This window comes from Aricia agestis, chromosome 9 (assembly GCF_905147365.1).
Source record: "Aricia agestis chromosome 9, ilAriAges1.1, whole genome shotgun sequence".
Lineage (NCBI taxonomy): Eukaryota > Metazoa > Arthropoda > Insecta > Lepidoptera > Lycaenidae > Aricia > Aricia agestis.
The window spans coordinates 684228-709517 of NC_056414.1; the positions used below are offsets into that span (position 1 = coordinate 684228).

Consider the following 25290-nt stretch of genomic DNA (forward strand, 5'->3'; position numbering starts at 1 on the left):
AAATAGCCCTAAGATTTTGAAATATAGTTCCTATGTGCGGAGAAACTATTTAATAATCTATAGTACGTACTCAAACGTGAAGAAAAACCGGACTAACTTTGTTCGTAGAGCTCTGTCTATTGTAAGAGTTTGTTTAACTACATAGTGCCTAGAGTCTAGATGTGTAAAATCATTGTCAATAATTATTAATTATATTAATTTTCACATTTTGTAGGTGCTAGTCGTAGACACGAGTAAACATTTTATAATAGAAAACATAATATTATGTATCATCCTCTAATAATAGTTTCTACGTTATTAGACCTTGATTAGGTCTCAAAACATATCTGTTATATTTTTGGTAGGATTTACATGTTCTAAGTGTTGTAATATTTCTGGTGCATTGAAATAGGAATACAGCTTCTATTCCCGTAGAAACGGATGTGGATCCACTTCAGAGACGACCACGTAGATGCGGTTAATGGGTAATATTTCACTTCGGTGCGGCTATTTTCAGCGCAAACGAAGAAACTGGTGTCATATTTAGAGATGGCTTAACTACATCTATGATCTAACCCTTGGGCCTTTATAACCCTCACACATGATTGGAGGCATTTGGAGGCAAGCTTAGGTCGTAGTAGAAAATAAGATAAATGTATATTATGTTAGCTGGATATTAGGTAAATAAATAATTACTAGAGCCTTATAGAAATGTTATAGCATGAGAGATTTTGGGGATCTAGGTTCAGTTTTGGCTCTTAAATATTTTGAGACTTCTTATTACTTACCTATTAATTCATACTTTTGTCGCTGAAATATAATATTAAGCTTAATGAGTAATGAAAGTTTATTTAAAAAAGCTTTTAAAAGAAACAGGTTCCAATATTACCTTATATATCTTTGGCGATTTATAATAAAATCCATCGAAATCTACTTTCTCCTCCATCCTTTATTTGGTGGCTATATCTGTTATCGGCGGGCTTTCGTCCCGTTTTGTTCGGAATTCCGGTTGTTGGGAATGCGATGTATGCCATTGTATGCCAAATCGCTACAAAACAAAAACAAATACAGTTTGCCTTTTGTTGCACGTTTGTCAGGGATTTGTTTATTTTGTGATAAAGCTTGAAAAGTTTATTAAATTAACTTCGAAATGGATAAAGCTAAAGAAACAAAACTCAAAGAAACGAAATAGTGGACTCTGCACAATATATCAATCACATTGTTATGTAACTGCAGAGAGCTTAGCAGGAACAATTCAATTAAGAAATTTAAAAAAAACCCCGCCAAAACAACTTTAAAAAGTAATGAAATAATATTTACTGCCTTTAAGTTCAAATGATTCCTAACTTGTGTAAAGTAATAATTATTTTAGTCCATAATTGTTGTCACGGTGTGTCGGGGGACCGCCAAGTAAACTACAACCAACAACCGCCAAGTCGCTGATTACCTATCTCGATTCAGATCGCTGTGAATTGATCCTTAAACTTGTTAAGTGAAATTAAACATCTACATTAGCGGTCCCCCGACACACCTTGACAACAATTATGGACTAAAATAATTATTACTTTACACAAGTTAGGAATCATTTGAACCTAAAGGCAGTAAATATTATTTCATTACTTTTTAAAGTTGTTTTGGCGGGGGTTTTTTTAAATTTCCTAATTTAATTTTATTTCATACTTTTTAAACTTGTGTTGGTTGGTTTAAAATGAGCCCAAACATGAAACCTCCACTTTGGGTTCATACGAAGCTCGGTTCCTATAGAATCCAGGTGATGCTGCAGCAGCAGCATGTAAATATTTACTGTTTATACTTTATCTACTTCTTACTGGTTGTCACAATTAAAATGAGCCCAAACACGAAACCTCTGCTCTTGTTGGCGAGGAGTTGGATATCCTATTGATTACCAGGTGATGCTGCAGCACCAGGTCAACTTTCCATTATTATGTGTATACGTATATTGTATATTCACAAATATCACGAACTAGAATGAAATATAAAACCCATCAAACGACTACAAGTTGCTAACGGCCTTTCATGAACCAGATAAAACCTGATTGTCCAGGACTGAGCAGGCTGATGATGATGAATTATAGCTAAGAACACTCTCGATCATGTCAGCTTTTAAACAAAAAAAAACTAGATCAAAATCGGTCCACCCGTTTGGATGCTACGATGCCACGGACAGATACACACACAGACAAACAGACAGACAGACAGACACGTCAAACTTATAACACCCCTCTTTTTTGTCGGGGGTTAATAAAAGGAATATCAAAAGAGAATTGTTATGAAAATAACCATTATTAGCGCCCATATATTTATCTAACATTTGATTACGTTATGCTGTCATATATTTTATGTTTCTTCTCAACCCTTAGAACTTTTCCACGAATACAAATATTTCGAAGACGTTTCTCACTACTTACATTAAGGGTTCCAACACAAAACTGCATCGCATCGCAAAAATCTGCGACAAAACTCATACTAATAAAAATGACATTGCGATGCGATGCGAATTTTTCAGTTTTGTGTGAGAGCCCTAATATATTATTATATCAGCAAGCAGTTCGCACTAGGTAGGTCTTAAAGTATAGTGTTCTAGTATTTAGACTAGACTCAATTCCGCGTACTTATTCTTAGTGAAGTAGGTCAGTGTATCATCGCGGGCGCAGATCAATTAATAGGTACACAAATACTTGAAATGATTGCTCTGTTTAATTACATGTTACTAGATGACACCCGCAACGGAGTTCCGCCAAAAATTGTATATCACACGGGAACCATACATTTTTAGTGGTTAAAAGGTTATCCTAACTTTATGTCCTTTCCAGGGACTTAATGTATATCAATAGCAAAATAGGTTTATGCTTGAAGTGGTGACAGAGTCAGAAACAGACAGTCTTCTGTCACACTTTCGTACATTGTGTAACAAAAATAAGTGATAATATTACCTACTTTAGTGTGTGTACGTGTTCCTTGTAGAGAGTTCACTGTGAAAGTAGCAGCTCTGAAAGACGAAAAAATTTTTCACTTTTGTATAGGCAAGGATCCGAGCGTCACGAGTTTCCCCATATAAAAGTGAAAAAGAAATTGGTCTTTCAGCGCTGCTACTTTCACAGTGAACTCTCTACAAGGAACACGTACACACCCTAAAGTATTATCACTTATTTTTGTTACACCCTAAATATTTATACAATTAGTGTGTTGTGTGGATGTCTTGATAGCCCTTTTTTCGTGGTAGCCCTATATTTCCAGGTTTAGCTCTAGTAAACCTAATGCTCCCCTCGTCGCGAAAATAAAAAGCAGTCAGACATACTTTAGCAATTATGATTTTTCAAATTTTCACCACTATTGGTCAATTTAAAATGCTCGTGTTATTTTTGGTTAACTAAGCTGCCGTTTTGGTCTGTTGCTTCGCTGATTCATTGGTCTGGGTACCAGGTACCTGTATTACCTGCCTCGTCTTCAGACATCCTGGTTGAGTTTGTGCAAGGTCACAAGGTGAAGGATGTTCACCTTGTGAATAAAGTATGTAGATATCATTGTTTCTTCATTTATTTGAAGTGGATACTAAAGTCAAAAACTAGAGTATAAAATATTTCAACTGTGTGCAGTGTAGTGTAAATAATGTAATCATTGACTTAGTAAATTATTACAGTGTAATATGATAAATGTCAATTTCAACCAATAACGAATAGCGACTACATCCAGTAAGATCAGTTATTTAGCCCATACGATATGATATTTGCTAATAATACGAAAGCTCTCTCGCAGAAATTGTGGTTAGTTAGCCATAGACCATATTAGCATAACGTTAGTTCCATACTTATATTCAGTATAATATTATAGTCCTTTTTAGTCTACATTCGATATCATTATAATATTATTATGTATAGTCTTCCAAGACCAAAGTTCACGAATTTTGGTATTCAGTACGCATCGCACTATTTTTTTTTTTTAACTGACAGCCGACTGCCGAGTTTAAGAAAAAACAAAACCCTGTTTGACGAACAGTCCCCTCGTTACCTATTACTAAGCTATCGGTTAATTTGGACAGTAATTACTGGAACGCATTGTTTACGGTACTCGGTCGACGAACCCTAACTATCGATTCACTACGAACCGAAAATAATCTTAGCTGATAACCCCCGTACTTGCTGCGAGGGTTGCATGCGCTGAGCCGATATTACTTAATACCTTATCAACCTACTATAATTGTAAATGTAGTTTGTAAGAGTGGAATAATCAATGAATACATGGACAATAATAGTCTATACTCTTTGAAGACAAATCTGTTGCTGTTACTTTTTTACGAAAACTCCAATAAACGTAATTTAGGGGGAATTTGACAACCTCTGAGGCGCAGTTGGTGGGCTGTTGGTAGCTCAAGCCGGAGGTCGCGGGTTCGAATCCCGCCGATGGAACTAAAAGTTTTTCAAAGTTCCTGGGTCACGGATGTGTATTAAATATGTGTATCATATAATAAAAATCTTAAATATATGTATAGTATAAAAAGTATTAAATATATATATCCGTTGTCTGGTACCCGTAACACAAGTCCTTCAGGTACTTAGCACGGGGCTAGACTGACGTGGTGTGAAGCGTCCATAGATATTATTATATTATTATAATTTGGTATTAACTTAGGCTCTAGACCAGAGTCCAGAGTGTTAGGCTTCTTTTTATCCCAAAAAAAGGATAGTGTACTCAGGCTGCGGACTTACAACACCCATATTATATTAACGCCTAGGCCCTAGATCTTATAGATCGGGTAACTTAGTATAGCGATTCTCTAATGCTAGCTTGTATTGTTTCAGCGAGCTGAAGAAGCTGTCGGAGGAGAGCCTGACGCGGCAGCCGGAGGAGGTGTTCGACATCATCTGCAAACTCGGCGAGGGCTCATATGGCAGCGTCTACAAGGTACCACCATCCCCTTTGACACAGCAGCCTTAGTATGGTTACAGTAGAAATGCGAAGGGATAGAAACTGACAGGTTCAAGAACAAAATGACTGGTCTCCTCTGTCAATCTGTCACGTTCTTTATTCCTAAGCAGCAGCTCAAAGCGTAGGAACTAGTCCAAAGGCTTGCGCTCTTTGCTGTCAAGTTACGTGATCACCGTCGACGAAAGAAAGATTTAGTTTAGAATTACACACAATATTACAAGTGAAGAATATATTTTTCATCGAATTACATCTAGAAAAGTTCAACAGACCGATAGTGATTGATGGCAAGTTGCGGTAGATTACCTATCGCAACATTAATCTCTCTTTCACACTTTTTTTTTTTATGAAATAAGGGGGCAAACGAGCAAACGGGTCACCTTATGGAAAGCAACTTTCGTCGCCCATGGACACTAGCAGCATCAGAAGAGCTGCAGGTGCGTTGCCGGCCTTTTAAAAGGGAAAAGGGTAATAGGGGAGGGTAGGGAAGGGAATAGGGGAGGGTAGGGAAAGGAAAAGGGTGGGGAATTGGGCCACCGGTAAACACACTCACTCGGCAAAACACAGCGCAAACGCTGTTTCACGCCGGTTTTCTGTCATGAGCCCGTGGTACTTATTTCTCCGGTCTGGCTCTCCCACGTCACAATACCCAAACCAATTTATTTTAATTTTATTTATTGCAATGGCGCCCCTAGGTCCTATAACTCCTATATCGCAATTTAAACGTGATATTTTATTTGCGAGTGAAAAAATACAAGTACCATCGAGGAAATTGATTCCTAGGCAGATGACAGACCAACGTCATTAAGTCGGATCACGTCAATTCAATGTCAACTGTGATCTGTCGGCTGGGTTTGACGTAACGCGACCAAACTACGTAGGTCCCCCATCTGACTAGGAATCAACTTCTCTGATAGTACATAGTGACGAATAATTTCTATATGACGTGGTCTAAGACTGAACTTGAATGATAAATGCTCTCAATCACCAGGCGCTGCACAAGGAGAGCGGGCAGGTGCTGGCGATCAAGCAGGTGCCGGTGGACACGGACCTGCAAGAGATCATCAAGGAGATCAGCATCATGCAGCAGTGCGACTCGCCGTACGTCGTGAAGTACTACGGCAGCTACTTCAAGAACACGGACCTATGGGTGAGACAGTACGAGCGTTGCTAGAACTTAGAAGTAGGAACAGTGTGTGGCTAGAATATTCTGCTAGGTTATGGTTTGCTCATTTATTGTTACTAACGAACTAGGGTTTTCTATATGTTGAGCCTACATTAAGGGTTTTCGATATATCATTTGCCACCAGAGGGACGGTAAGGCCAGACAGACATAATGTGTATATGACAATTGACAGCTATATCGTGACATTAGTTGTTATTATTCGTAGCATATGACTGAATTGTACTACAGTCATCACTCATCGTGTGCGTATATTCATCACACAGTTATACGCATAATATACACGAGCCGCGATAGGAATCGTTTTCCTCTCGAATGGTTATTTTTCCACCAATTCCTCGAAGCCAACGTGCGTAATATACACACGTAACACACACCCGAATCCGCCAAATTTTCGTACGCTAACAATTAGTACATTTCAAGTACACACATTTTATTATCTTAACAAGTTCCTGAAACTCGTAACATAGTTTCATCGGTTTTTCTCGGAACGTGATTCAACAAAAAGTAACTTTAACATTTTTACTTTCTCTGCATAACATTTTTTTTTCTGTGTATTTTTGTATCATATTTTATCCCGATGTAGATTGTTTTAATATCCTTATCAGCTAGACTATGTAACGCTATCACCTAGTACTAACCATTATGTCATTTCTAACCAAAGCGAGCTAACGAGCAAAAGGGTCATCTCATGGTAAGTTTCTCATCTTGTGCACTAGATTTTATATCATAGAACTATAACTTTAAACTTAAGTATCTGAATTTCATCCAAATGTCGTTGATAGATATGATCGTCTTAGGTGTCAACCGAACACATAAGAGATTATAACATAAAAATGGCTATAAAAGACAGGAACGATAAAGTCCTAAGCCACATGGCGGGTAGATTCGACACAGAACGATATCTCTTTAACACCCTAGAAACTCCACCCAGCTTGAGTGACCCCTCTCCACCAAGCCAATGTCACAACATCTAAAGGCAAAGGGTGGAGCAGCATAAAATCTAAGGAAATCGGAAAATGTCGGACCTACTGGCCGCCACACCGACTGGGACCTCACCGTTCAAAACATATTATTATTATGTAATTTATAAAACAATAAATAAATATATTTATTTATTATATGTATAATATATTATAGTCTATTCTACTAAGTATATATATAAATATATATTACTTATGTTAAAAAAAAAAAATCAATTATCCTTGGTGCGAAAAATCTAAATAATAAAATAACAAAAAAAGGATATGGACGAACAGTCCATAGACGGCCACAATTTTTTAATAAAAAAAAAAAAAAAAAAAAATGTCGTTGATATTGAGTACGCCATCTACACTAGGCAATACAAACGATATCAGATTTTCGTAACGTTTGATGATTAGATTTTCTGAAAATACTACAAAATTAAAAAACAATAACAAATTCAATATGAGTAAGCTTGTCAAAGTTAGTATTAAGTTTAACCTTCTAGTCCCCAAATTATCCTACATTTAACACACAATAACATAACCAAACTATAACTGTAACTCTATCCATAGATAGTGATGGAGTACTGCGGCGCGGGTTCCGTGTCGGACATCATGCGGCTCCGCAAGAAGACGCTCTCGGAGGACGAGATCGCCACCATCCTGTGCGACACGCTCAAGGGGCTGGAGTACCTGCACCGACGACGCAAGATACACAGGGACATCAAGGCGGGGAATATACTGTTGAACACCGAGGGCCACGCGAAGTTGGCTGACTTTGGAGTGGCTGGACAGTTGACTGTGAGTTGGAACTGCATTCTAATTTTATATTTGCACAGTGGATGTTATAAATTGGACATAGTCAATGTTGTGTAGGTGGCACTGTATAATATGTATCCTTAAAAGCATGACTTTATACTTGCTTTATATGGAGTGAATTAGTCTATTATCCCGAATCATCTATACTAATATTATAATTCTGCAGAGTTTGTTAGTTAGTTTGTTTGTTTGTTTGTTTGAACGCGCTAATCTCAGGAACTACTGGTCCGATTTGAAAAATTCTTTCAGTGTTAGATAGCCCATTTATCGAGGAAGGCTATAGGCTATATTTTATCACGCTAAGACTAATAAAAGCGAAGAAATAGAGGAAAGTGTGGAAAAAACGGGGAGAAATTATTTGAAAGGGCTTATTTGAACGCGCTAATCTCAAGAAGTACTGGTCCGATTTGAAAAATTCTTTCAGTGTTAGATAGCCCATTTATCGAGGAAGGCCATAGGCTATATTTTATTATTCTACGACTAAAAGGAGCGAAGAAATAGAGGAAAATGTGGAAAAAACGGGGGAAATTAAGATTCGCAAGAACTACTGGAGCAATTTTATATGTTATTTGGCAAACATGAAGAATAGACCACGTTAAGGGACATAGGCTATTTTTTTGCGGATAAATGTACGGTTGTATGAAATTCCTAAATTACGCAAGTGAAGCCGCGCGGAACATCTATATATAATAAAATCGTAGGAAAGTCAATGCTGTACATTGAATATTTTTGTACAATAAATAATACTTGGGACGTGATCTACTATACTTACGCTGACGAAGTCGCGGGCAACAGCTAGTTGTTATTATAACTCAATCCCGATATTACAACATTTATAGGAAGCGTTTAAGATATTGAGCCGAAGTAGCGGTCGCAAAAAAGTCGCGATTTAACCTAGCGCGACGTTACTAGCGTTTAACGCCATCTATCCGCAATTTTATTTATTTGTGTGCCTCGGCATTTTCAAAAAAATGTGTACCCTGGTTTTTACCTTGTCCCTTGACTTCGCTACAGATTATTTGTAAAAAATACTAACATTTTGTAATTTTAATGTAGGAGCAAAAACAAGTTTTCTTTTATTAAAATACATTCACGTTTGTATAAAATTTTATTTAGTATGAGATTTATAAGTACCGAAAACTATTAAATTCACCTGTCTCCTTCCCAGAAGTTGTAACAAAATCTTTAATAACTTTTTTTTTTCTTATAGTAAGTTGCTTAAAAAACATATTTTAGATTCCTAAATATTTAATGTATCAATTGAATGTCTTGTTATTGAAAAATCTAACATAATTTAACTACAAATTAATTAAAATTATAATCATGAAAAAACAACCCGACCGGAATGTTCTGTTTAGTGACCGTTTTTTTTAGTTTTATAAACATACTTTAGTTTTATAAACATACCCAAATGAGGGGCCGTAAAAAAAAAAGCACTATATTTCATTGTACATCGAGAAACTTCAATTTGAATTTAGTAGTTAAAAATCTGCTACAAGACGCGGACGCAGGTTGGACGGTTCTTTAGGAACGGTTTATTTGTTCAGTTAAGTGACCATATTTTGTAAGCATTATTATACTTTCTCCAACTGTTTTTACTGTTGACAAGTTGCAAAATTAGCTGAGTATTTAGTATAAAAAATGAAATTGTGATAACTATTATCGGTTATTTACAAACACTTTAAAAGTAAAAGAAAGTAATATTACGTGACTTCCGATTTGTGACTTTTCGACATATAATGGAACGGACAAGTCACAACAGGCGGAAAGCATAAGGCTTAGTTCACATTTTAAATAAATTATTTTTTTATTTACAGATTTTATTAAGAAAATTGGAGATTTTTGAACTGGTACGATTAACGTACAAATATATTTTTTATTACTTATGTGTTAAGGTGACGCCGCGTTAAAGTAAAAAACCGTTTTGGATATGTTTTAGATTGCTAGTTTTCTGTGAAAGGCCGGCCCGGCCTCTCACAGAAAACAAGCAATGGAACAGCAAAAAATGGAAAGGGCGTAAGCGACAAAATAGTTTTGTCGCGTAATTTAAAAACCATAAATACATTTCATATAAGCTATTGGCAAATTAAAGTGTATGCTTGAACCGATCCATGTACATTTTTGGAAGCTTAAATCACTCTCCCCTGTTGGAAAAATAGGAATCCCTTTTTTTACACGGGTCTATTTGATTGATTATTCTGTGTTATAAAAGTTGACCAATCGTGTTATGCTATGGGTAAATCAAAGACAAAGACATGATAAATACTGACAATGAACTTTAATTTCTTAGCTTTAGTCATTGAAAAATCGATATCGCTACAGCCAAATTATCAAGGCGTCGCCTTTACTTAACAATAACAAATATACTATTTAAAATTTAAGTACCTAAAAGTTTTATTTTTTAAATAATTTTGATTTTATTTCCACTACTTTTCTATCAGTAAAGTTGAAAATCATCTTGTGTCATTGATATTTTTAGATTTATAATAACTAGACATCGGATTATATGCATTTGCATACTTGCATATGCAAATGCATATCACTGTCTGTCGCTGTCGCTGTCACTCAATAATGTCACTTTTTAGGCGATAGTGCATTTTTGGCAATTTTTCGTTGATAGTGCATATTTCGGTATTCCATGGGCAGATGGCAATCGGAAAATGTTGGTAGACAATTATTATTGGCGTATAATAAATAAATAAAAACTAAAAAGTCTTTATTTCAAGAAATTAAAAATCCTGGATTTTATGAAATTATAAAAATTGGCGCTTTTATTAATGTAACTACCGGAAAAGTCTTAAAAAAATAATAAATTTCAATATTAAGTGACTTTTGATTGTGCATATTTTGTGCATATTTCGACCACTTCTAGTGCATATTTGCATGTATATTTCGGAACTTTGTTTGTGTTTATAATCCGATGTCTAATAATAACTTAGGAATTCGTAGACATGTGAACACATCTTTATGATTATGAGATGTTCGTCCCTCTAATTAATGAAGTTAAATCTATGAAATCAAAGAATTTTTTACTTTTATAAGTAGTGCAACAATAAAAATGTTTAAATAAAAGGTTTTTGTGTTATAAAAACTTCTTTAAATATGTTAAATATTACTTACTCATGTAAAAAAATGAAAAATAACCTAGTGGGTAGGTCACATACTCGTAGTCACACTATGGATTAAAAATAATTGCTACTCTTGTTGATCCTTGAAATTATCTATATTTTTTTAATAAACAATTAAATATGCATTTCACTAGATTAAATAAACGAAGAAATCCATTTATTGCTGTATTTTTTTGTATTAAATTATATTTTACATTTAGTCGCACAACGGAATTTGTTTCGTCGAAAATTTGATTTTGTTTCAATAATATCAGAATAATATAACGTTTTCGGCGTTCTTTTTACCTTATTCCATTAGTTCAATATTTTTCCTTGTATATGACATTCAAATAAAGGTAAATAAATGACCTTAAAAATATAGACATATTTTTGCAAGGGTACACGTTTTTTTGAAAATGCCCGCCTACATGTTTCAGGACACAATGGCGAAACGCAACACAGTAATAGGGACGCCATTTTGGATGGCGCCGGAGGTGATACAAGAGATCGGCTACGATTGCGTCGCGGACGTGTGGTCGCTCGGCATCACCGCGCTCGAGATGGCGGAGGGGAAACCTCCCTACGGCGACATACATCCCATGCGAGCTATATTCATGATACCCACCAAACCCCCGCCTAGTTTCCGGTAAATGTCTGGTGTATGATATTTATTTTACTATAATAATAAAAGTGAATATAGTAATTAGTAAGTAGATATTTGTAGTATTACGTTTGGTAAACGCTATAAGCAAAGATGCGAAGAGACAGACAGAATCACGTATATAGGGATACAACCAAAGGTGCTGCGAAATGATGTCGCCCATCCGAGCTCAAAATTGTTTATGTACTTGACATGTCCTACCACTAATCGTTCATTTACGTTCCTTTGAACAAAGAAAGACGCCTACCGGCGTCACAAATCCAAAACATAAAATTGATTATTTTCTAGACGAGTGTTGCCTGTTCCTGTACGATTCCTATATAACTATCCTACTAACTTTAGACCGAAGGAACCCTAACGTATTAAAAATGACAAAAATTCTAATTTAATTCTCATTGAATTTCAGAGAGCCAGATCAATGGTCGCCAGAGTTTATTGATTTCGTTAGTCAGTGTCTCGTCAAGAATCCGGAGGAGCGAGCGACGGCGGAGTATTTACTCACACATGAGTTTATAGGTAAATTTTTTGTTATCTTATTATGAAATGTTATTATATATTATAAAGATACGAGCTTTTGCCCGCGGTTTCGCTCGCGTTAAGAAGTATTATTATATACAAACTTTCATCCCCTATTTGAGCCCCTTGGGGTTGGAATTTATCAAAATCCTTTCTTAGCGGATGCCTATGTTATAACATCTAACTGCATGCCAAATTTCAGCCCGATCCGTCCAGTGGTTTGGGCTGTGCGTTGATAGATCACTGTCAATCAGTCAGTCACCTTTGAGTTTTATATATATAGATTATGTCGTCTAAGGCAGTCTAAATTCAACAGCTGAAATACTATAGCCCTATGCACCTCAATAATTATTAACAATCGTTTTGACGACACTATTGTTATTAATCTCCGAACGCTCTAATGCCTTAAAAATGTCGAGCAATACATTAGCCAATTTAACTTACTATAATTATTATAACTTATTTATGTTTCCTACTAGCTATCAATAATCAATAATTGTCTTGTTGCTATATAAGTTACGATATAATTAATCCAGGTAACGCGAAGCAGCCGAGTATACTGAGCACGATGATCGCGGAGGCGCGCGAGATCCGCGAGAGCCAGCCCTACCGGAGCGCGCACGCCGCCGCCGCACGCGCAGCGCAGGTCTGTATACCTTCCAAATTCTAGTCTTTATTCGCTCCTTCTTTCAATTGTATACAAAATATAGCTAACACGCTTCTATTGTGTGACTGTGGAGTTGAGATGGAGAGCTATATAGCTATATATTTAGCGCGTGATAGTGAGCGCTTAAACCCGACGTGTGCTATTTATATTATGTATTTACATGTCAGAATATGCATCTATACTTCATATTAACGTGTGAAGCTCAACCTATGAGAAAAATATTCTAATGTCCTGTTATCTAGGGGTTAAGCGTGCTAACATTGTTCAACTTTTGCATCTTTACATAGTGTAGTTCTAAAACACAAAAGTTCATGTTTACATGAAATCTGCCGTCCTACTTAACTATAGAATTTTAATATGTCCCTCAGGGTGGTATATCGGAGGCGGCAGACGAGGGCATGGCGACGATGCGGCGGGACGGCACGCTCGTGCCGACGCGCGACGACCTGGCGCAGGACCTCGGCACCATGGTCATCAACGATCACGACGACCACGACGATCACGACCACGACAGAGACCTCGCCACCATGAAGAGTGAGTTTGTAGCTTGTGTTAGTTGTTTACCGAAATACTCGCGGTGAATTTTGTGATTGGGTTCCTTCAATACGGTTTTAACTTTGGCTGCAGCGGTAAAATGCGCGACAACATGATACTACTACTAATTGCTTGGATACGGTATGCGTACATCATGTCAGATGGTAGCAGCGCAGTTTGCATTGTTAATTTTTGGATCTTAGTGCGCGAAATATCATAAGAATGTACGGAAAATGTGGTCAACTACAGTGTGTTAGTGTAGACAACGTTATCCTTGAAACCATCAAAATATGAGCCCGTCAAAATGAACAAGGTTATCGGTGTTTACACTAACATCTTGTGTATGTGCGAGCTATAATGTGACTGCTCATTTATATTATCTATTTTAAAATATTCCAGGGCACGACACGGACCCTATGGACGGGACGCGGCCGCGGTACCGGCCGCTGTTCCTCGACCATTTCGACCGCAAGGAGCTCGCCGCCAACGGACACGTCGCGCCGCCGGCGGACAGGTAACACCTTGTTGCCTCATTCAGTGTTAAGGTGAAGTAGTAGAAAACGTTAAGTTGTTAAGGTCAAAGTGGCAGACGCACGCTTACTTTTGAAAACTGAGAAAAAAAGAAAAATGAGTTTTCTTTTTCTGTCACCACTTCTGCAAAACACCAATTTACAAATTAAATTCGTTTTTATTACTTGCTACTTGTACTCCCTGTCTCATCTCGCAAACATATTTCATATCTCACATAAACCATTGTGTTTCAGTCCCGCGACGGTCGGCACGGAGCTGCCGCGCGCGTTGTTGGACGAGGGGAACTTCGAATTCGTAAGTCAACTGCACGTCGTCACCCTGCTCGCGCTCGCGCCGCGTAAGTCACGCCCCCCTCGCCCCGCCCCCAACACACCCCCGCTCACTAATAGGTGTTGACTAACTGTGTGTGTTTCAGACGTGTGATATACTGACAAATGTGCAGACCACACGATGCGAGGGAAACTAAAAAATAATGTCTCGATGTTTGCCAGATGCATGTGCAGATAGGTGTAACCTGTTGTATATAATTTTTTTAGATTTTTTTCGATTGGTTGCTTTTTTGTAAATGCTATGTTGCAATTTCATAAAAGTAGCGTAACTTTTAACCTATATTGGTGTAATAAATTTTCTGTAGATTTTCTATTGTAACTTCGATCCTCAAAACTTTTTTTTGAACCTTCGCGGCGCTAGTGTCGAGCCATTTTTATTTGTAAACTTCTACGAATAATAAAAACTAAGAAAGAGTAACTTTTTCAAAAAATTTGTCCACGAAACAGTCTACAAAATGTGACCAATACATGCATACTTAAAGGCGCGATTCCACCGCGGCGCACGCTGTGCACCGCAGGGTGGAATCGCGCCTTTATTATTCGGTACACAATTTTGTGTAAAATATATAGAAGTGACGATTAAGTCAACGGCTTTTTTCGCGAGTGTAGTGTTTCGTTGCTATTGCCATATTTTAGTGTCCGAAAAGGAACCAAATTCAAAACGGTTGAAGTATGGGAGTTGCATTTTCTTAGTTTTTATTATTGTAGGTAAATTTTAATAAAATGTATGAAGTGTATGAAATATGTTTGTGTATGTAATGTGTATGTGTGTGCAGCTGTCGATGCTGTCGGAGGGCGAGCTGGAGGCGTGCATGGCGCGGCTGGACGCCGAGATGGAGGCGGAGATCGAGCGCCTGCACGCGCGGTACGAGCGCAAGCGCCGCCCCATACTCGACGCCATCACGCTCAAACGCCAGCGTCAGCAGAACTTCTAGCGCCGCGCCGCTAGGGCCTAGCCAGCAGTCGATAGTGTGTAGCAGCCGCAGCAGCAATGTTGCTACAGCGCAGAAGTGTTGTTAAAGTGCAGCGGAAGCATGTGCATCAACAATATTGCTTCGAGCAGCAACCGCAGAAATGTTGTAAAAATGTGTAGAAGCCGTAGCAAAATTGCTAAGGTGTAACAGTAGCATCGTTGAATTGAGCAGGGATTGCTGTAAAAATGCTACTATTTGTAGCATTCGCTGCGTTTGGATGGAAAGCATTTCATTATTTTGTTGCTCACAGCCATATTATGCCGTTTGTGTGACGTAGCTAAAGTGCGCCTAAAGTTTGAAGTGGGTCTAATAGGGCTTTCTAATATTTTACTGGCCCCGAGAAGATTGTACTATTTGCAACAAATTTATATATGCTTTGAAAAGGCCTATTTGAGTCGTGGTCACGTTTATTTGCGTCGTATATGCGTATACGAATAATTTAGTCGGTGCTTACGGGGGATGCCAAATATAAGGACGTTCCTAAAATCCAACATGTATTGTGATTGGCCAAATTTTTCCAAATCTTTTACAATCGGCGATAATTTTGTAATTCGTAGGTGTAGTAACTTGTTGACTTAGTGTAGACATTGATTTGTACGTAAGTGGCAACTCGAACATATCTATTTAGGGACGACTCGCTTCGCCAGGTGGCGCTTTATCAAGGGTTTCCGTGTGAGACAATTCAGTTCTGTCTCATGTGAAAACCGCGCATAATATTAATTATTATTGTAGCTTAGAGTTTGAATTTAAAAACTTGTCGCTTTATTACACTGAACTTGTTTTATTTGCTTGTTGTTTAAAAGTATAATTGTTTAATCACATACATTAGTAGGTCTAACTAAAAGTTTAATTTGCTAAATGCAGAAACTCAGACAATGCAATGGCGCGAACCCCGACCATTGACATTGACATTTTGATAATTACTTTTTTATCTTAAAATAATAAGGCATTGAACAATTATAATGTAAGTATTATTGAAATACTACCGTTGTAAGACCAACATGTGAATTAATACAAAAGCAAACGATGTTTTAACAGTGCCACCTAGCGGAGTTATATTGCGTTTGATTTGAGAGCGACGTATAAAACCTACTATCGCTAGTCAAGGTTATTGCTAATCGTAATGTGGATTTTTGTAATATTTGACTCTAGACAAAACTATGATAATATAAATGACAAACGATAGGCAAACGCCGAGTCTGGCGCAAGTGGCAAGTGTATACATGACAATATGTTTGTAGATACGATAGTTAATTTGTATTTAGTTGAGTGTTAGGTTTGTGCGTGTAGTTCCTCTGTTCTCGATCTCAGATGTGTCGTCTCGCTGATGTACTGTCTAATATTTATTGTAAACTTTGTATGGATGTATGTTACTTTAACACATATTACGTGATGTGACGGGAAAAGCTTGTCTATTTTAGCGAGCTAGTACTTTGCCATAATATAAACTCTTATCATAAAACACTTAAAATATAGTACTAGCTCGTTAAGATAAACTAAAATATAGTACATCATAGTACTGTAGAGGGTTGTGAGATTGAATTTATTATGTAATTAGTAATGTTAATACTTTGGTTTCGCTTCTATAATCAACTTTTGGTTTTGGACTGTAACGGAAGAGGTTTCATAGACTGTGTTTCTAAGCTCTTAAACTCGTCTATGAAACGTTGTTTGAAGTTTAACGATTAAATGCCTATAAAATGTACAGCTAGAGATATAAAATTTATAGCGGGTTCAAATTCAGCGGAGCCGGGCAAAATACTAAACATTTTCTCTCGCTGTACACTCTTTGGACATGTCAATTGTTAATCTAAAGAATGACCAAACCGAGCGACTTAGCAATTCGTGTTGTACAGAGTTTTGTATTTATCTGATCAGAGTATTAATGTAATAAGTGTGCAAAGGTAACGGTTGCATCGCACGATGTTCGCTTTTGTCGCAAAATGCACACGCAAAAACGTGCAGAAACTATAGCTGCGGTCATCACAGACAAGTAAAAATACTCCACTTTTTGTAGGCCGCTCTTTGTGTCAAAAGTTTCCCGATGCAATCGGTACCTCTGTGCTTAACAAACACAAAAGTTTAGAAGTGCCATTAAGTATAAAATATTCATAGTATTTTCATATGTTACAATAGATATACAATTTAGATATTTAAATGCGAGTAGTTTGTGCCATCAGGTGTGCATTTGCTTTGACGTAATACTCTTTTTTTATAGAACCGTTAATCAAAACGACACGTCATAATATTGTATTTTAGAATGAATTTAAAATGTTTATATTGTTTTATTATTTTGTGGTATTCATTGTATAAAGTATTTACTTATTTAGAATCAGATATGGAGCAATCAGAATTTCTTGGTGCTCTACTAATCGAATATTTATTAGGTATTATTTTTTGCATTTATTAATGATCAAATATTTTCTTTTTTATTATATCTTTGTGTTATCACAATGTTTCTTTATAATTGGTAATGTTACTAAAACTGAAATGGTTACGTTGTATAAACTTTATTTTTTACTATGATGATAATATTAACGAGTATGTATTTAGATAAATAATGAGCTTAATTTTCATGTCGTGATTAATCTCATTTCGTTGCATTTAGTTTGCAATAAGTCTGATGTGTGAAGGCACGATTAATAATTAAAGTCAAATACTCTGTGAATACTGCGTGACAACTGTAGGCCTACTATGAAACCGTTTTGAGACTCAAACAATCGGACGAGAATGCTGCGTCCTGCTCTAACAACGTCATGTCACGTTTGTTAGAGTACCTGATACGTTGCCGAAAGTAGAATTTTCATTTTATTTTTAAACTAACATGATCGAGTACTGAAACCAATTCTCGTAAGTGTTTGTGATTTAATGTTGTTCTTAACGCTCTATTTCCATCGCTGACGCAAGATATGCGCGTGGGAATCGGCCAGCGCGAACTAAAAAAAAAATATAATATCACAAACAGTTACAATAATTGACATTTACTTAGTGCTATAAAATATAGTCGCGCCCTGTAAACTATCTTTGGCGAGTGTGAACTGAACTGTTGTTGAAGCTTCGTAATATTGTTGCAAAGCTCATTTTTGGTCGCGGGAGTTGGTAATAATTGCAATATTATGTTCTTCTTAGGGCCACATTATACTGTAATTATAATCAAATATTGCAATAATGTTAGTGCAATATTTTCAGAGAATTTTCAACATCTTTAAGTTATTTTTCACGAGCTAATTTTCTTATTATTTAAAAAACGAAATGTCAATCGCGTACAAACTTATTTGAAATTTCGTTTTCCAGCAAAATGCGCGCTTTCTAGCAGTTGCAGTGATAAAAATAGCCAAATCCCGCAGCCATTTCCCACATAGACAACTCTTGGTAACCTCAATATTTTGTATATTCGTACTTTGATACAGTCGAATTAATTTTTACACGGATCGGGTCTAAATTATAGAGTATATTTTTTAGGAGTGTACAATGTTGCCAAGGGTGAGCGCCTTTTTGTAGAGAGAGTGCACAGTCTGTAGCCGGTCGGCGTGTTGATAGCTGTATGTAATATATTTTCACAAATAACACACAGAATAAAGAGAATCAATTATACAATATAGTTTTTAATTGAACCCGCTGTGAAGGCATTTTTTTTCTTTTATTCAAAATAAATTTACATTTTATCATAAACAATACAAATGGCCTAACCTACGAATAATAAAAACTATTTATTATTCGTAGCCCTTTTTTTATACGCTCATGTTCGTACAGGTCGGTTAACTAAAGTTGGCACGATTAACACATTTACACATTGCGCTTGTATAGTGTCTGTGAATAAGCGCGCGGCGTGACGTCGTACCATACACATCATGAAAAGTCTGCCCGTCTCTCTCGCGCGCGGTCTCTCTCATGAGGGTGAAGGGGACAGTAAAGTTATTGTTTTTCTTTTGCTGCTGTTCATAAATACAGCGTGATGTTACAAGTCAGTCACGTGTGATCGGCGCACAGCCAGCGTTCGGGGATGATTTTGTAGTCTACCTACAAAATCATTTACTTTTAAACATGTACTTATAGTGAAATTGCATAAGTGTGAGTAATGTGAACGTGCCAGCTTTAATCAACTGACCTATAGCGCCAAACTTTTAAAATGCAGGCGTTTCGTCTTTCGCTCCATAGATGGCGTTAGGAGTTGGTAAATGGTTGGAGTCAAAAGGCAAGATAATAATTTAAAATATTTTAATCATAATCACCAAGAGTACATGTCAAGGAACAACCCAATATCGACTAGTGTTTTGAGTATAATAATTAATAAGTCATATGGAAGTTTCACACACTTATTGCTTTGACACAACCTTACAACTTAAAACTATAACTTCTTCAGATCATACACAGGGGACAAAAATAGGTTCTTTCATATTCTCTGCTAAAACTAACAAGTCAGTGGAGACGTGGTTTTACGGCAGGGCTTCACAAACACCATTTTTTCTATATATAGGTACTTACTCGATGATTTATAATCGAGAAAGAAATTGATTCTTTCAAAAGGCGGAGCGACGTAATTTGATCGGGTTATATTAATTTATCCTAATCACGATTCACGACTTGCCATAATCCGACCGAATAGCGTATGATTCGTAGATGTTGACAAATTTCTCAATAGGAAAATAAGGGCCTGTCCGCACTGCAAATTTTTACCGCGCCATATTTATTCTCGCTAATTTATTCATAATATTTTTTTTATCCGCGGAGCGGATACTCCTAAAAGATTCAATCTGGTACAGAATTATTGCGAGAAAAAGTCCGCGCAGTTAAAATTCGCATTGTGGACAGGGCCTAAAATTTTTAGTTTTAGGGGGGTATTACATTATCATTTATATTGGATCATTTTTATGATCATATATAGGATCCAATCTTCTTCTTCTTTTTTTATGGCGGCCTCAGTGAGTTGCCAATGTCAGAGTGATTTTGGGTAGACTTTGCTAGGATCCAATATATATGATCATTTGATCATATCTACATATTACATTATCATATTTCATGTGGTTTCAATAGCCAATGGAGAGCGCTAACGCTGACAGGTATTGACGTCAGGGTTACTAGATCTCAGAGAATTCGATTTGTCAAAAGACATCGTCATTTTTAATATGGCTTGTTTTTTGTTATTTCAGCAAGATTATCCAAGTATTTAATTAGAAAAATAATTACATTACATTATTTAAAACATATTAATGAACAATAAATTAAAAACTCTTTTTTATATTAAATAACTGGCAACACCTATTTCTATGACCGTATTGGATCCAATCTCTCAGCAAATGCCAAAAATATATGATCAAGGAAGAAATGAATCATATGTCTATATTACATTAACCAATATAATTGACTCAATGATCTCGGATCCAATATATATTATGATAATCTAATATTCCCCTTATAAAGTAACCTAGTTCAGCTGCACATAAAACTTAAAGTATTTCGTAATGTTCGTAACATCATAACAAGTAAACACTTCTCTAAACAACAATGGAATCTCAATAGAATACCCTCAATATTTTATCTACACTAATAAAATAAATATATAGTAAAAAGCGTATCTTTTGTAGCAAAATAAAAGCAAGTACAACCTAGGATAATGTCAAAGATATAAAGTAAGTAAGTATAATATATTCATGAGGTGGTTACGACTACTTTAATATATTATAATCTAATAAGCAATAAATAATCTCATAAGTATTTCGAGTTATATTAAATGTACTCGAAATAAGAATATACAGGGTGTAACAAAAACAAGTGATAATACTTTAGGGTGTGTACGTGTTCCCTGTAGAGATTTCACTGTGAAAGTAGCAGCGCTGAAAGACCAAATTTTTTTTTCACTTTTGTATGGGCAAGGGCCCGAGTGTCACGAGTTTCCCCATACAAAAGTGAAAAAAATTTTAGGTCTTTCAGCGCTGCTACTTTCACAGTGAACTCTATACAGGGAACACGTACACACCCTAAAGTATTATCACTTGTTTTTGTTACACCCTGTATAATATCGTATTGTAACAAATTTTACACTATGCGCCGTGTAGTGAAAATACAAAATCGTGTAAGGGGTTCGAACATTTTTGTATGGAGCCTGGCATATCTAGCCGCCGGCCAATTCGATTTTTTTTTTAATTTCCGAGTACGATAAAAGTGGTATAATTGGATAGAGTACACTTAAAGAATGTAAAGATCGCCTTAATTTGAGTCCAAAGGACACAAATGGCGATCTTTACTTTCAAATATTTTGGAAACGTGACACTTTAGGATAGGTACCATGATATAAGTATAACATTTTTTGATTGTATAAGTGTATACTCTAAATATACCACTTTTATCGTGCTCGGAAATTTTGAAAAAAAATAATCAAGATAGCATATGCCAATCGGGCATAGGGCAGGCATTGGGCTCAAAGGTTCGTACCCCTTTGAGCCCAATGCAGTAGGACAAGCATAATATTAGCATAATAATTTAGTTTTGAGATTTAGTAAAATTATATTTTTAAATACTGCATAATAGATAGTTAGTATAATAAGTGATAAATATACCAACATTTAAAAATATTATGACTGTGCTTGCTACAAATGTTTAACTTAAAAGCGCCTTTAGTATAAGAAAATAAAAATACGTTTGTAATAAAAGCATAATTCTGGCTATTGCAAATTAAAAACATTACACGACAATAAAATTTTAACTCTTTGAGATGAAAACACTTATTAAATACTACGCAAGGAGTTTTACTCAATAAAAAAATAATACTTTAACAATAGAGTGCTGAGTGGCAAAGTTCACTACAATTTGTATGGCAGTGGCCCGTGGCACCAAAGCGACGTCTCTAGTGGCATCTTTTATAACTAACTAGCTGTCCCGGTGAACTTCGTGTCACTTTAAAACCTTCCCTGGACTTCTACGAATATTTTAAGACTAAAATCAGTCCAATCCGTCCAGCCGTTTTCGAGTTTTAGCGCGACTAACACATTTGAAAATCCATTTTTATATATATAGATTAGATCCTTTACGAAATGTAGAACTCAACTTCTTTACAGCTCGCACACTCAGCACACAGATCTTAACTTATCGTAGCCAATCACAATTTCGGAATGTCAAATTTAGCCTAATAGCCAACCATACACAGCCAAGGGAACACTAAAATATGAAAAGAAAGTAAAACTAATGTAAACTAAATATCTAGAGAACCTAACTGTAACTCTCAAACTAACTGAAGATTGTTCACAAGTTATTTGCAAATTATCTTTGCCAATATTATTCTATCAGCATGTAACTTGATACTTTGGTGAGGCTAATTGTATATAATATACGCATCTTTAATGTTGTGGTTGGTGGTATAAAAAATGTACCATCAACATCTCAAATTATACCATGATTCTAAGTTCTAACTATTCAGATTCTACGTATTTGGCGGAACTTCTTAAAAGGAGTATTCTTCTGTTTAGTCTACACTTATTTCTACCTACTATTTCGGTTCTATAAATATACAGATCAACAATTTAAATAAAATGTGCAGCGTCTATCAGTGTCGCAGTATCATCTGGCAGTAGAGAAAACTGTCCACCACTGAAATATAAAAATATCAACTATTACATACAGGGTGGCACAAGAGGCGTGGTTATAGTTACAGTTATGATCAAAGATATGGTTATAGTTAAGGCTAACTTAACTTAAGCCCGGCCGCACATTATTTGAATTTCTGATCAGAAAAATTCGGACGCCTGGCCCCGCTCATACATTTTGACACGTAAGAAATTCTGATAGTGTGCGGGGTCTACAACAAAATGTATGAACAGAGTGCGTTCCGGCGGGCGTCAGAATTTTTCTGATCAGAAATTGCGGATAATGTGCGGCCGGGCTTAACCTTAACTTTGACTACAGAATTTGACAGATGTCTGTTGCTGGTCCGACAAGGCTTTAAATGAACGTGACAGGGGCGCTGCTGGTAAAGGAGAACCATAAAGTTAATAAACCTAGCGGAATAGAGCAACAATCTCAAGTTGTCAAACGAAACCAACCAAAAAAAGGGGTGTTTTAAGTTTGACGTGTCTGTCTGTGGCATCGCAGCATCCAAACGGGTGGACCAATTTTGATCTAGTTTTTTTGTTTGAAAGCTGACATGATCGAGAGTGCTTAGGTATAGTTCATCATATCATCAGCCTGCTCATTGCTGGAAAATCATGGTTTATTGTTAAGTAATATATTTTGGTCAAGTTATAATAAATGTATACTCACAATACTGTGTGACGCTGATGGCCAGGTCGAGCATCTGCAGCTGACCCCGGCCCTTCAGCATCACCTCGCTGACGAATACGTAGACGACGCGCGAGGTCTCGAACAGCGACTGCAGCAGCAGCCACGTGGTGATGTTGCGGCCCTCGTTGAGCGCGCCCCGCCGGCTCAGCACTATGCAACTGTTCAGCAGACCTATCAAGCTGGCGCCTATCATCACTACCGTCACGAAGTAGTGTATCACTGAAATTGAGAAAAAAAAAATTAGCCCTCGAATTGTCAAACGGTGAGTTAGCTGATGATCAATAGGTAAACTCTCAATCATGTCCAACTTCAAACAAGTTCTGTGAATAAGGTTGAGAGAGCCTATATATAAACTGAACAAATGACGATCGTAAGTCTGTTGCGCCGAAATTCTGTTGTCGCGCGGAAACCCTTCATTTTTGGGATAAAAATACCCTATGTCCTTTCCTGGGATTTTAACTATTTGCATATGAAATTTAATCAATATCGGTTCAGCAGTTTAAGTGTGGAGAAGTAACTAACAGACACACTTTTGCAGTTATAATATTAATGTATACAAGATCTGCTTTTCTCATGGGCTGAAAAAGTTTTAAAAAAATCAGAGGTCGTATAGTTTATGGTAAAATTGCACAAACATAATAATATTAAAAAAGACCCTAAGAATTAATGCTGGTATGTCCTACATACATAAACTTCCTGTTAGAAAATCACAATAATAGTTATTTCAAAAACTAAATGTAATTTAATAATAATATCCGGTGGATACCTACAATTTTGATCATTATCCAAAGCTTCTGTGTAATACAAGTCCGGGTTCACGAGACGCAACACAGCCATCACTAGGGCTGTGAGAGAGGAGACCTGCAACCGTTATATATATGTTACATACAATTTAGACCACAACAAGTATAAGCCAGAACCATATCATCAACATCATTGTCAATGTTATCAATTGGGGGGCCAAAACTGTATTCTCTCTTTGAGGCCTCTGCAGCCTGGGACTTGGAAGTCATAATATTCATACAGCTGCAGCTACAGCATAGCCTAGGCACCAAATAGGGTTGCTAGGCGTCCGGATAAAGCCGGACACAGACAGGCTTTTTGATTGCTTGTCCGGCCAAAATTAAGAGGAGTCTGGCTTTTGTAGAGCTTTGAATTAATAACTTTATTTTGAATTATTAGTGATGATAATTTAGTGTTTTATTAGCATTATAAGTAATAATATATTAATAGCAAACACACAGCTGATAATATGTAAAACAAACATTACATGATAAGTCTGTTTATTCTTGTCATAATGTGATATTAAGTTGTGACCAAAATCTTCTATTATTCTATGAAATTTGTTTATTATTTGTTTATTCCTAAACTAAGTATAAATTAACGACTATAATGTGAAGCTAAAAATAATGTGATCTCTAACATATTATTTTGATAATTAATTAATTGACACAACTATTGAAGTACACACTAAACCTTGACTAAACCTAGCTGTTACACTGATAGTTTCTCCTAGCGTGTTTTCTATTGAATAATGAGCAAATAAAACACTTACGGAGAAAACAGCGGCCACCACCCGTACATACATCTTCAAATCTAATACTGGCATGGTTTTGGATTGAATTGACATGGATTGCGTTAAAAATATCACACAAACACTCTACCCATCAAATACTTCACGGAGAGCCTCAGTAATTCGGCGATTTGTTGAAGGCACTAAAATCAATATTAGTAAATCGTTCGCTTGTATTTATTTACGCGCTGTAAACATAAAAATGCAGAGTAAATAAATCTGACAGACGGTCAT

At 36.4% G+C, this 25290-nt stretch overlaps 2 protein-coding genes across 6 annotated transcripts in view; one reads left to right on the plus strand and one right to left on the minus strand.

The window, feature by feature from the left end:
- Nucleotides 1-16218, plus strand: part of LOC121730200 (serine/threonine-protein kinase 3) — a 26115-nt gene extending 9897 nt beyond the window's left edge. For 2 of the 4 annotated variants that reach the window (XM_042119142.1, XM_042119141.1), the window contains exons 2-11: nt 4800-4902; nt 5915-6073; nt 7645-7872; nt 11435-11643; nt 12065-12174; nt 12711-12820; nt 13210-13375; nt 13775-13869; nt 14140-14243; nt 15012-16218. In XM_042119142.1, coding sequence (XP_041975076.1) covers nt 4800-4902; nt 5915-6073; nt 7645-7872; nt 11435-11643; nt 12065-12174; nt 12711-12820; nt 13210-13375; nt 13775-13869; nt 14140-14243; nt 15012-15255 — 1528 coding nt within the window. In that variant the 3' untranslated portion in view covers nt 15256-16218. Of the gene's footprint in view, nt 1-4799; nt 4903-5914; nt 6074-7644; nt 7873-11434; nt 11644-12064; nt 12175-12710; nt 12821-13209; nt 13376-13774; nt 13890-14139; nt 14244-15011 lie in introns of all 4 variants that reach the window. The other 2 variants (XM_042119144.1, XM_042119143.1) reach the window with 2 other exon arrangements.
- Nucleotides 9176-25290, minus strand: LOC121730202. 2 transcript variants are annotated; one of them, XM_042119149.1, is made up of 5 exons: nt 25039-25290; nt 24254-24344; nt 23463-23702; nt 22724-22793; nt 9176-9188 (listed from the first exon to the last, which is right to left on the minus strand). In XM_042119149.1, the coding sequence occupies exons 1-4, from the start codon at nt 25111-25113 to the stop codon at nt 22750-22752; spliced, it is 450 nt and encodes a 149-aa protein (XP_041975083.1). In that variant the 5' UTR covers nt 25114-25290; the 3' UTR covers nt 9176-9188; nt 22724-22749. The 2 variants fall into 2 exon arrangements, with proteins under 2 accessions (XP_041975083.1, XP_041975082.1); XM_042119148.1 differs by lacking the exon at nt 9176-9188 and having other exon boundaries at nt 22204-22793.

Excerpts from the sequence above, each read along its gene's own strand:
- LOC121730202 (XM_042119149.1), bottom strand. The coding sequence starts at position 25,113 with ATGTCAATTCAATCCAAAACCATGCCAGTATTAGATTTGAAGATGTAT. Across the intron at positions 24,345-25,038 it reads TGGTGGCCGCTGTTTTCTCC|GTCTCCTCTCTCACAGCCCT; the intron begins GTAAGTGTTTTA and ends TAACGGTTGCAG. Across the intron at positions 22,794-23,462 it reads CATCAGCGTCACACAGTATT|TGGTGGACAGTTTTCTCTAC; the intron begins GTGAGTATACAT and ends TTTATATTTCAG.